At 45.7% G+C, this 12,928-nt stretch overlaps 1 protein-coding gene across 1 annotated transcript in view; it reads right to left on the bottom strand.

Annotated features, from left to right (window-relative positions):
• LOC144497727 (putative voltage-dependent R-type calcium channel subunit alpha-1E) overlaps positions 1-12,928 on the bottom strand; it is a 319,684-nt gene that overhangs the window by 220,617 nt on the left and 86,139 nt on the right. Inside the window, exons 5-6 of the mRNA XM_078219167.1 lie at positions 12,327-12,479; positions 9,108-9,298 (exon numbers count right to left, since the gene is read on the bottom strand). Of these exons, the coding sequence (XP_078075293.1) occupies positions 9,108-9,298; positions 12,327-12,479 (344 nt within the window). The remainder of the gene's footprint in view (positions 1-9,107; positions 9,299-12,326; positions 12,480-12,928) is intronic.

Raw genomic sequence — 12,928 nt, 5'->3', positions numbered from 1 at the left:
CTTGGTGTCATCTGCAAACTTACTAACCATGCATCCTAAATTCTCATCCAAATCATTAATATAAATGACAATATAATAGTGGAAGCTGGGACACTGCATGAATTCAAGGCTGAGTTAGATAGATCTTTGATAGATAAAGGAGTCAAGAGTTATAGTATGGCAGGCTATAAACAGAGTTAAGGCCACAGTCAGATCAGCCATAATCTAACTGAATGATGGAACAGGCTTGAGGGGCTAAATGGACTACTCCTGCTCCTGTTTCTTATGATCTTATGAGTAGTTCTCAGTCTCACTCTGTCATTCTCAGTGTCTTATTGTATAGTGCTCAGTCGCTCATTGTGTAGTTCTCGGTCACCCTGTGTACTGTCTTTGTACCCATCTTTTGGTCACCTGGCCTAATATTCCTTACGTGGCTCAAAGAACAAATATCAAAGAAAAGTACAACACAGGGACAAGCCCTTCGGCCCTCCAAGCTTGCGCAGATCATGATGCCTGCCTAAACTAAAACCGTATGCACTTATGGATTCTTCCATTCCCATCCTAATCGTGTATTTGTCTACTTGCCCCTTAAATGCCGCTATCGTACCTGCTCCCACCACCTCCCCAGGCAGTGCATTCCAGACATTCACCACCCTCTGTGTAAAAATCTTGCCTCGCACATCTCCTCTAAACTTTCCTCCACGCACCTTAAACCTATGTCCCCGAGTAAGTGACTTTTCTATCCTAGGAAAGAGTATCTGACTATCCACTCTGTCCATGCCCCTCATAATCTTGTAGACCTCTATGAGGTCACCCCCTTAATCTCCGTCATTCCGGTGTGAACAAACTGAGTTCATCCAATCTCTCCTCATAGCTAATACCCTCCAGACCAGGCAACATCCTGGTAAACCTCTTCTGTACCCTCTCCAAAGCACCAAACCCTTCTGGTAGTGTGGCAACCAGAATTGTGCACAATATTCTAAATGAGGCCGAACTAAGGTTCTCTACAGTTGCAGCATGACCCGCCAATACTCTGACCGATGAAGGCAAGCATGCCATATGCTTTCTTGTCTACTTTATCCACCTGCATTGCCACTTTCAGTGATCGGTGGACATGTTTGCCCAGATCTCTCTGCCTGTCAATACTCCTGAGGGTCTTACTATTTACTGTATAATTTCTACATGCATTGGACCTTCCAAAATGCATTATCTCACACTTGTCTGGATTAAACTCCATTTGCCATTTCTCCGCCCAAGTCTCCAACCGGTCTATATCTTGCTGTATCCTCTGACAATCCTCTTCACTATCTGCAACTCCACCAGTTTTTGTGTTGGCTGTGAACTTACTAATCAGACCAGCTACATTTTCCTCCAAATCATTTATATATACTATGAACAACAAAGGTCCCAGAACTGATCCCTGTGGAACACTGCTAGTCACAGCCTTTCATTCAGGAAAGCACCCCTCTACTGCTACCCTCTGTCTTCTATGGCCAAGCCTGTTCTGTATCTATCTTGCCAACTCTACTCTGATCCAGTGTGACTTAACCTTTCGTACCAGTCTACCATGAGGTACCTTGTCAAAGGCTTTACTGAACTCCATGTATACAACATCCACTGCCTTCCCCTCTTCTGTTATCTTCGCCACTTCCTCAAAAAACTCAATCAAGTTAGTGGGTCACCAAGCTGTTTATCATTAATAGGTCCATTTGTTTTCAAATGTGAGTAAATCCTGTCCCTAAGAATCTTCCAGTAATTTCTCTACCACTGACATAAAGCTCAACGGCCTATAATTTCCTGGATTATCCCTGCTGCCCTTCTTAAACAAATGTCTCAATATCTGATTTTATTTGATAACACTCCTGTGAAGTCCTTTGGAGTCTTTTATTAGAGGTGTGACCTAAATATAAGTTATTGTTTTTGCAAATATGAGCATAGGAATTGATATTAGCTGCAATAGGAATGGAGAGGATGCAGATTATTCATATTTTACAGTTGCATAAATTGAGGTTTTGGAGAGGGTACGCTGCACCATAAAGAAATACAAGTATAAAGAAATACTCCAAAAATTGGGACTGTTTTCAGTAGAACATTGTAAATTACATAATGGTTTGAAAAGGTGTTTCAAATGTTGATGGGATGGTGCAAGTATTAGGGGTTCTGAGGTACAAAACCCTTTTAAATAAAAGGCATAGAATTGTAATAAACCATTTGCAATAATTGAAGAGTTTCTGAAGTGAGAAGACAGGAATTAAACATTCACTATGAGGTTAGGACAGAGTGCAGGAGAAACCTCTTGACACCAAGGGGAGCTATGAAACTGTGGAATTCACCTCCAGTGTTACTGATTGAGCAGAAACCATGTCAATGTTGGGAATAGATTGATGAGACAAAAAAGAAGAATCAAATGAGAGTAGAACGGATATGCTCTTGTAAAGGATAAACACAAACAAGGCTGAAGGCCTTGTCCCTGTGCTATATTTCTAAAACATTCTCAATGTGAAACTTATGGGAATATGCGTGGGGAGGAGGATGTTAAGAGGCTTTAAGGTGATTTAGACAAGTTGAGTGAGTGGACAAACACATGGCAGATGCAATATAATGTGGATAAACGTGACGTTATCTACTTTGGACGGAGAAACAGAATGGCAGAGTATTGTTTAAGTGGTGATAGCTTTGGAAATATTGATGTACAAAGGGACTTGGGTATCCTTATACACCAGTCACTTGAAAGCAAGCATGCAAGTAAAGCAAAACAGAAAATGCTGGAAAATCTCAGCAGATCTGATATTATCTGTGCGATAGAACAGAGCCAATGTTTCGCGTCTAGATGACCCTTTGTCAGAGTTCTGATGAAGGGTCATCCAGACTTGAAACGTTGGCTCTATTCTCTACTATCAGACATGCTGAAATTTTCCAGCATCGACAGTATTTTGCTTTTCTGCAGGTACAGCAAGCAGTTAGGAAGCAAATGATATGTTTGGCCTTCATTGCAAGAGGACTTGAGTACAAAAGCAAAGATGTTTTAGTGCAGCTATACAGGGCCTTGGTGATGTTACATCTGGAGTATTGTGTGGAGTTTTGGTCTCCTTATCTAAGAAAGAATATACTTGCCACGGAGGGAGTGCATTGAAGGTTCACCAGACTGATTCCTGGGATGACAGATTTGTCGTATGAGGAGAGATTGGGTTGACTGGGCCTGTATTCACTGGGGGTGGTGGTGGTGGTGGTCTAGTACAAGGGGGCACAGTCTCAGGATTCGGGGTTGGCCATTTAGAACAGAGATCAGGAGAAATTTCTTCACTCAGAAGGTGCTCTACCTCAGAAAGCTGTGGAGGCCACATCACTGAATGTATTTAAGAAGGAAACAGACAGATTTCTAAGGATTTCAAGGGATATGGGGAGAGTGCGGGAGTATGGTGTTGAGTTAGAGGATCAGCCATGATCACAGATTCATAGAATCATAGAATCTCTACAAAACAGAAGGAGCCATTCGACCCATTGAGTATGCACTGACTCTCCAACACAGCATCCCACCCAGGTGCACCCTACATCTTATCCCTGTAACCCCACGCATTTACCCTTCTAATTCACTTAACCTACACATCTTGGGACACTAACGGATAATTTAGCATGGCCAATCCACCTAACCTGCACATCTTTGGACTGTGGGAGGAAATTGGAGCACCCAGAGTAAACCCACACAGACATGGGGAGAATGTGCAAACTCCACACAGTTACCCAAAGCTGAAATTGAACCCAGGTCCCTGGCACTGTGAAACAGCAGTGCTAACCACTATGCCACCATGCCACCTATTGAGACCATATTGAATGATGGAGCAGGCTAAAAGGGCCGAATGGTTTACTCCTACTCCTAGTTTCTATGTTTCTATTCTCTGGTTGCCCAACTAAAATGGCAGCATAAAAACTTTGAAAGAAGGATCTAAAGTGATTTCATTTTGTCTCCATTCCTTTTATTTTCACCAGTGGTTGCTTTCCGACTGCCAGTTATAATTGGTCATAGAGTTATAGAGGTTTACAGCATGGAAACAGGCCCTTCAGCCCAACTTTTCCATGCTGCCCTTTTTTTTTAAAACCCCGAAGCTAATCCCAATTACCTGCATTTGGCCCATATCCCTCTATACCCATCGTACCCATGTAACTATCTAAATGTTTTTTAAAAGACAAAATTGTACCCGCCTCTATGACTACCTCTGGCAGCTTGTTCCAGACACTCACCACCTTCTGTGTGAAACAATTGCCCCTCTGGACACTTTTGTATCTCTCCCCTCTCACCTTAAACCTCTGCCCTCTAGTTTTAGACTCCCCTACCTTTGGGAAAAGATATTGACTATCTAGCTGATCTGTGTCCCTCATTATTTTATAGACCTCTATAAGATCACCCTCAACCTCCTATGCTCTAGAGAAAAAAGTCTCAGTCTGTCCAGCCTCTCCTTATAACTCAATCCATCAAGTCCCGGTAGCACCCTAGTAATCTTTTCTGCACTCTTTCTAGTTTAATAATATCCTTTCTATAATAGGGTGACCAGAATTGCACACAGTATTCCAAGTGTGGCCTTACCAATGTCTTGTACAACTTCAACAAGATATTCACTGTTGTTCGATTCCTCCCATACCTCTTTAGGTTAACTTACCAAACTAGTCAGTCAGATGTATATATAGACACAACTTGAATTGACTAACTTTGCAGTAAAGAAGATGAAAGGCTGATCAAATTAAGGGGGTCAAGACTATGAAAGGAATACACAGAGTTAATAGAGAGAAATTATTTCCAACGGGGAATCCGGAACAAGTGGGTATAATATTAAAATTAGAGTTAGGCTGTTCAGGACTAATATCAAGAAGCATTTCTTCCCATGAGCAGTGGAAATCATGGCGTTAAGATAGCGATTAACCAGAAACTAATTGAATAGCCGTCGGGAATCTCTCCCAGAATACAGTTCCACTGGGTGAATGACTATCTGGAGAGATATTGTCAACCCCACACAACAGATGATACCTAGGCAAAGCTCTCAGTTCTGTTGGCTTATTGGCTGCAGGTTGCCATGGCTACCTGGCAACAGCCTCTCAATCCTCTCAATCCATGTGCTGCAGGTTCCTCGCAGCATCTAGAGACAGCACTTCTTACCCTGTTTCATTGGCTGCAGGTTGCTAAAGACACTCAGACAAAAAACAAATCCTTTAGTGCTTCATGCAGTTTTAAAACATAATTCAATCTGCTTGGAATGAATTACTAAGAGAGCAGCAGTCAGCACTTGAAGACATTCTCCTCACACATTAGGAGAGAGAGCTAATTGTTTGTGGGAGTTCAGTGATATTCCGTGGGATGAGAAAATTGGAGTTAGCCAGCCAAAGAGGAATGAAATGCTGAAAACCCTGATTACAAACACCAATCGTGAGGCAGACAAAATGAAGAGGTTTGTTTCTTGTGTACAAGTAGATTTTACCTCATACAGTCATAGTCAAAGAGTTGCACAGCACAGAAAAGGCCCTTTGGCCCATCAGGTCTGCACCAACAATACCCACCGCTAAAGTCATGCCAATTCCATTTTCCATCACCTGTTCCATATCCTTGAATGTTATGTTTCAAGTGCTCATCCAAATATTTTTTAAAGGCGGCACGGTAGCACAGTGGTTAGCACTGCTGCTTCACAGCTCCAGGGTCCCGGGTTCAATTCCCGGCTCGGGTCACTGTCTGTGTGGAGTTTGCACATTCTCCTCGTGTCTGCGTGGGTTTCCTCAGGGTGCTCCGGTTTCTTCCCACAGTCCAAAGATGTGCGGGTTAGGTTGATTGGCCAGGTTAAAAAAATTGCCCCTTAGAGTCCTGGGATGCGTAGGTTAGAGGGATTAGTGGGTAAAATATGTGGGGTAGGGCCTGGGTGGGATTGTGGTTGGTGCAGACTCGATGGGCCGAATGGCCTCCTTCTGCACTGTAGGGTTTCTATGGTTTCTATGGTTGTAAAGTTTCTGATCTTGACTACCTTCCCAGGCTGTGCATTCCAGATTCCCATCACCCTCAAAGATTTTCTTCCTCAAATCCCTTCTGAATCTCTGCCCCTTACCCTAAAATTATGTCCTTTATGATTGACCCCTCAACCAAGGAGAACAGCTGTTCCCTACTCTGTCCATACCCCTCATAATCTTATACACCTCAATCATGTCCCCCCCTCAGCCTTCTCTGCTCTAAAGAAAACAATCCAAGCCTATACAGTCCCTCCTTATAGCTCAAATACTCCACCCCAGGCAACATCCTCATGAACCTCCTCTGTACCCCATCTAGTGCAGAGGTTAAATTGGCTAAAAGGGAAAAAAACATGAGGAAAGATGGATCAAATTCTGAAGTGAGGGATTAAATGTTGAAGCAATGAGCAGTCACAACACTGGTGTTAAATGCTCCGTTGATAGTTTGGCAGATTTTACAGACACTCCAAGACCTGACAGATGGCCACCCCCAGGGCGTGGAGATCCCCAGGGCGGCAGTATCAGCTACCCGGGTTAGCTGCAGATGGGTAAATATAACTTGGATGAAAGATTTAGCCAGAATTAAAAAGACAAAAGTTACCAATTAGATAAATTAACCGCATCTCTGTAGTTGATAGTTTCAGTTGTACATTCTGGCAACATTTGCTAAATGGCCACTTTAGATAAGTGGGGTCAGAGAGTGGGATCAGCGGGTGGGATCAGTGGAATCACCCAGTGGAGTCAGAGATTGGGGGTTAGAGGATGGGGATAGTCAGCGGGTTCTGTCAGGGGTGTCAGAGAGTGGGGTCAGGAGTTGGGGTCAGGGGGTGGGGTCAGGGGGTGGGGTCAGGGGGTGGGGCCAGAGCGTGGGGCCAGCGCGCGGGGCCAGCGCGCGGGGCCAGCGCGCGGGGCCAGCGCACGGGGTCAGCGCGCGGGGTCAGCGAGCGGGGTCAGCGAGCGGGGACAGCGAGCGGGGACAGCGAGCGGGGACAGCGAGTGGGGACAGGGAACATGTCAGAGCATGGGGTCAAAAAACAGGGTCAGGACTGGGATTTGGGAGTCAGTGAGCGGGGCCAGAAGGTGGGATTAGAGGGTGGGGTCAACAAGTGTGGGGGTCAGCGAGTGTGGTCAGGGGTCAGTGAATGCGGTTGGATGTCAGCGAGTGTGGTCAGAGGTCAGTAAGTGGAGTCAGCAAGTGTGGTCTGTGATTGCGGTCGGGGGTCAGTGAGTGGGGTTGGAGGTCAGTAAGGCGGTCAACGAGTGTGATCAGCAAGTGCGGTCAGGGGTCATGTGTCAGCCAGTGGGGTCAAGTGTCAGTGAGGTCAGTAAGGAAGGTCAGATGTTAGTAAAGAGGGTCAGAGGTCAGTGAGCAGGGTCTGCGATTGGGTAAAGTGAGCCGAGTCAGAAAGCAGGGTCGGAGAGTGATGTCAGCAAGTGGGGTCAGAGAGCGGGGTCAGTAACTGATCAATGAGATGTGGTGTTAGGCAGTTTAGTTGGTCTTCACTCTGCACTGGAGCAGGTGTGACTCACTCTGTATCAGTTTTGCCAGCAGTGAGATGGGTCAGTAATTTTCTATGTATAATTGGACTGTTTTTCAATGATTGCTCCTGCCCTGCACTTTAAGATTGGTGAAGGCTATCATCATGGAACCCATTTAGTCTTACTGGAATCACACAGTTGGTTCTTTCAATGCTTAATGCCAATAGCAAGTGTAACAATCATCACATATAACAACCATTAATCAATGGCTACAACTTGGAGAATGAGAAGTGCCCCATTAAACAAGGTCATTATATCAATATAGCAGCTACAACCTTGAATGTTCTGCGAGATATTTGTGCTGTACATGTCAATCATTAGGTCCCAGAAACTAATTTTAGACTCCCCTGATCTTTTCCCATAGGTAGGGGAGTCTAAAACTAGAGGGCATAGGTTTAAGGTGAGAGGGGAGAGATACAAAAGTGTCCAGAGGGGCAATTTTTTCACACAGAGGGTGGTGAGTGTCTGGAACAAGCTGCCAGAGGTAGTAGTAGAGGTGGGTACAACTTTGTCTTTTTAAAAGCATTTAGATAGTTACATGGGTACTATGGGTATAAAGGGATATGGGCCAAATGCGGGCAATTGGGATTAGCTTAGGGGTTGAAAAAAAAGGGCAGTATGGACAAGTTGGGCCGAAGGGCCTGTTTCCATGCTGTAAACCTCTATGACTAACAAATTCTGTCAGCTTACTGTTCTGTAATTTACTGTCTGTCTTATATTCTTCCATAAAAAGGACTTAAGTTGCATTTATTTGGTATCTTTCACAATCTCACATCTTCCCAAAGAGTATCGCAGCCAGAAAAATGCACAAAATCTGTGGCCACTGTTGTAATATTAACTTGCACACAGTAAGATCCCATGCGATAATGATCAGATAATCTGTTCGGGTGATGTTGGTTGAGGGAACGCTATTGGCCACGACACTGAGCAGAACTTGCCCTGCTGTTCTTTGAACTTGCATCTTGGCAGCACGTTAAGATGTGATCAAAAATGTGACACCACTAACAGTGCGGCACCCCTCAGCAATGGCAAGGAAGTGCAGTTAAGGAATTTTGATGCAATTGGAGTGCAGGGTATTTCATAGGGGTTCTTGCCTGTCAAGCTGAGCAGGTTGGAAGTCCCACAGCTGCTCGGTGTGTGAAACCGACAAAGCAGTTGAGAAAATGAGGTGCCAATATTCCAAGGTACCAGGCTGGCACCTGGACTTAAAGGGCGGGGTTGGCGGGGAAAGTTAGTCAATGACCTTAAGTCATTGGTCATGTTAATGAGATATAGACCATAGACAGAGCACAGGGAGAGGTCAATTAGATCATCGTACCTCTACTGGTGCTGAGAGAGAGAGAGCTAGGTCTACTCTCTACTCTTTCCCCTTAGCCCTGTTTTGATTTTCCCCTTTGCGTTTGTCTCTTCTGAAAGTTACAACTAAATCTGCTTCAGCCAGCACCTTCCAAATCACAACTACTTCCTTCTGATATCTTCAATCTGTGTCCCTCTGCTTACTGACCCTCCTGGCTCTGGAAAGAGCTCCTCCTTATTTATTCTCTCAAAATCTTTGTTGGTTTCAAACAGCTTCATGAGCTCTTCCCCTCAGTTTGTCGGTAACTTACATGGTAGAGGATGGTGGTCCATCCCTCCATGGTAATGCACTGGAAGACTGTGAGAAGAGCGAACAGGATGTTGTCAAACTGGGTGATGCCAGCATTGGGTCCAATCCAGTACTGACACACGGTGCCGTTTGGACAGAGGCGAGCCGGTTCCTGAGTGCCGCAGGGGAATTGCAACTCCGTGTCTTCTGCCGCTGTCAGGGTGAATCACAAAGGCAAGAAGTTCAGAATTAACATTTTTCACAACTTACATTTCTAGCCTGCCTTTCATAATCTTAGGATGTCTCAAAGGGTTTTACAGCCAATCAAACAATTCCTTTGAAACGTAGTCACTGTGGTAAATCACTGTTAGCTTATTACCTGTATATGTGACATGCCTGGAGACATCCCTGCCGGCCCTACCCGAGACTCCCCCCCCCCCCCCCCCCCCCCCGCCCCCCCGGTCCAGGTATAAAGGCGACTGCTCCCCACCCCCTGCCTCAGTCTCTGGACCAGTTCATCGGCATGGGTGTGCTCCAAGTCTTTTGCCAATAAAAGCCTATTTGTTCTTGCATACAAACTAGTCTTTGCTCGATTGCTGGTGCATCAGTCACTGATGCAAAGGAGGCAGCCCAAGGGGAGCACAGCCAAATCCCACAAACAAATCTCCGATAACAACCCAATCCTCTGTTCTGATGTTAAATGAGGGGCACAGATCTACCAGGACATTCTGGAAAATAGTCCCCCCCTTCTTTAGAATACTGAGATGGGAGCCTCTCCATCCACTTGACAGCGCAGGCAGAACCTCAGCTAAACATTTAAACTTAAAGACAACACCTCCAATAGGTGGCGGTAAGGTGGAACAGTGGGACAGTGGTAGCACTGCTGCCTCACAGCACCAGGGACCCGGGTTCAATTCCAGCCTTGGGTGACTGTCTGTGTGGAGTTTGCACGTGCTCCCCCGTGTCTGCGTGGGTTTCCTCCGGGTGTTCCGGTTTCCTCCCACGCTCCAAAGATGTTCAGGTTAGGTGGATTGGCCATGGTAAATTCTCCTTAGTGTCCCAAGATGTGTAGGCTGGGAGGATTAGCCATGCATGGGTTTACAGGAATGGGGTGAAAGGTCCCGGGTGAAATGCTCTGATGGAGACCTGATGGGCTGAAGTTTAAAGTTTATTTATTAATGTCAGGGTGAATCGCAAAGGCAAGAAGTTCAGAATTAACATTTTTCACAGCTTACATTTCTGGCTTTCATTAACACTGCAATGATGTTACTGTGAAAATACTCCAGTCGCCGCACTTCAGCGCCTGTTTGGGTACATTGAGGGAGAATTTAGCATAATCAATGCACCTAACCAGCACGTCTTTCAAACTGTGGGAGGAAACGGGAGCACCCAGAGAAAACCCACACAGACACGTGGAGAACATGCAGACTCCGCACCGACAGTGACCCAAGCCGGGAATCGAACCTGGGTCCCTGGACAGTGAGGCAGCAGTGCTACCACTGTGCCACCATGCCACCCATGGCAGAAGGTCCCCTTCTGCACTGTAGGGATTCTATGACAGTGCAGCATTCTCTCAGCACTGCTTTGGGAGAATCAGCTTGCATTATATGTTGGAATTACCAGAACACACAGTCCAAAGATGTGCGGGTTAGGTTGATTGGCCAGGTTAAAAAAAAACTTGCCCCTTAGAGTCCTGGGATGTGTAGATTAGAGGGATTAGCGGGTAAAATATGTGGGGGTAGGGCCTGGGTGGGATTGTGGTCGGTGCAGACTCGATGGGCCGAATGGCCTCCTTCTGCACTGTAGGGTTTCTATGATATTCTATGATATTCTATGATACTGACTCTGAGGCAAGACTGCTGCCCACTGAATGGGTTTATGGAAGAATAGGCAAACAAATTGCTCCATTTAAACCTATTTATGTTCTTTTGAGAGAGCAGGAATTGGCCGGAGAGACACATTTCACAGGGTGCCCAGTTAGTTAGACACCTCCCTGCACAGTTCAGCTCACAGCATGTTTCACAATCTGAAATCAACAGCAAGGAAAAACAGGGCAGCTGAGAACCTGGTGAACAGGACAACCAACATGCTCACCCCTCAACCAATGACATTTCAGGAATGTGAAAGTAATTGCAGAAGGAATGAGAAGGTGGGTAATTAAAAGGGATGGATTCAATGTCAAGTCAGGAGCGAAGAAGAAATAAAGAGAGTGTGACTGTTAACTTCCCAGGAATCAGCTGTGTATGTCTATTTGCAACCAGCATTCCCTCCTCGCTCACTTCTGCACATCGTCACTGTTCACCCCTCACCCTTACAGGGTTACATCTTGTTCCCTCTCTGATACTTGAGAAAGGATATACTGGCACTGGAGGGGGTGCAGAGGAGATTCACTCGGTTGATTCTGGAGTTGAGAGGGTTGGCTTATGAGGAGAGACTGAGTAGACTGGGGCTATACTCATTGGAATTCAGAAGAATGAGGGGAGATCTTATAGAAACATATAAGATTATGAAGGGAACAGATAAGGTAGAAGCAGGGAAGTTGTTTCCACTGGCGGGTGAAACTAGAACTAGGGGGCATAGCCTCAAAATAAGGGGAAGCAGATTTAGGACTGAGTTGAGGAGGAACCTCTTCACACAAAGGGTTGTGAATCTGTGGAATTCCCTGCCCAGTGAAGCATTCGAGGCTGCCTCGTTGAATATTTTTAATGCAAGGATAGATACATTTTTGAACAGTAAAGGAATTAAGGGTTATGGTGAGCGGGCGGGTAAGTGGAGCTGAGTCCACAAAAAGATCAGCCATGATCTTATTGAATGGCGGAGCAGGCTCGAGGGGCCAGATGGCCTACTCCTGCTCCTTGTTCTTATGATACATCTTCATTCAAACCCAGTTTTTTTATACTCACACTCAACACTTCTAATCTGGGATTCATTCAAGATCTATTCTGATTCGTGACTGGTCTAGTACTTTCCTGATCTGTGATTGGTTGTGAGCCCTCGTGGTCTGTGATTGGTTGTGGGCCCTTGTGGTTAGTAATTGATCAAGGGTTCTCTTAGTTTGCGATTGGTCAAGTGCTCGCCCAGTTTGTTACTGGTCAAGATCTTTTCTAGTTTGTGATTGGACAAGGGCTTTCCCAGTTTGTGACTGGTCAAGGGCTCTCCTGGTTTGTGATTGGTCAAGGGCTCTCCTGGATTGTGATTGGTCAAGGGTTCTCCTGGTTTGTGATTGGTCAAGGGCACTCACCAGTATTCTTGGTGTAGCAAGTTAGGTGCAGCTTGCCGTAGTAGAACTCCAGCCCGATGATGGCAAACATGAGGATAGCGAAGAAGAGGAGCAGGCCAATCTGGAGAAGGGGCACCATTGCCTTTATAATAGACTTCAGCACAATCTGCAAACCTATAGGGAGGAAGATAAAATAGGTATCAGAATGACTCATTCAGAGTAGCCACATGTCAGAGTCCAAGAATGCTCTGCCAACCACTCAGGTCACCTCTCCCTAACTATTCATCACACAGATAACCATGGCAAGTCAGAGAGATTGAACCTGAGGGGGACAATGCAAGAAAGCAATACATAAAAACAGCAGTAGGACTAGAGAGGCGGAGAGAGTCGGAGAGAGGCGGAGAGTCAGAGAGAGTCAGAGAGAGGTAGAGAGTCAGAGAGAGTCAGAGAGAGGTAGAGAGTCAGAGAGAGTCAGAGAGAGGTAGAGAGTCAGAGAGAGTCGGAGAGTCAGAGAGAGTCGAAAAGTCAGAGAGAGGTGGAGAGTCAGAGAGAGGTGAAGAGTCAGAGAGAGGTGAAGAGTCAGAGAGGTGGAGAGTCAGATAGAGGCAGAGAGTCAGAGAGGG

The sequence above is a fragment of the Mustelus asterias genome, chromosome 8, assembly GCF_964213995.1.
Source record: "Mustelus asterias chromosome 8, sMusAst1.hap1.1, whole genome shotgun sequence".
Taxonomy (NCBI): Eukaryota; Metazoa; Chordata; class Chondrichthyes; order Carcharhiniformes; family Triakidae; genus Mustelus; species Mustelus asterias.
Note: the sequence above shows the minus strand (reverse complement) of the source record. Positions and strands in the feature narration are given on the sequence as shown.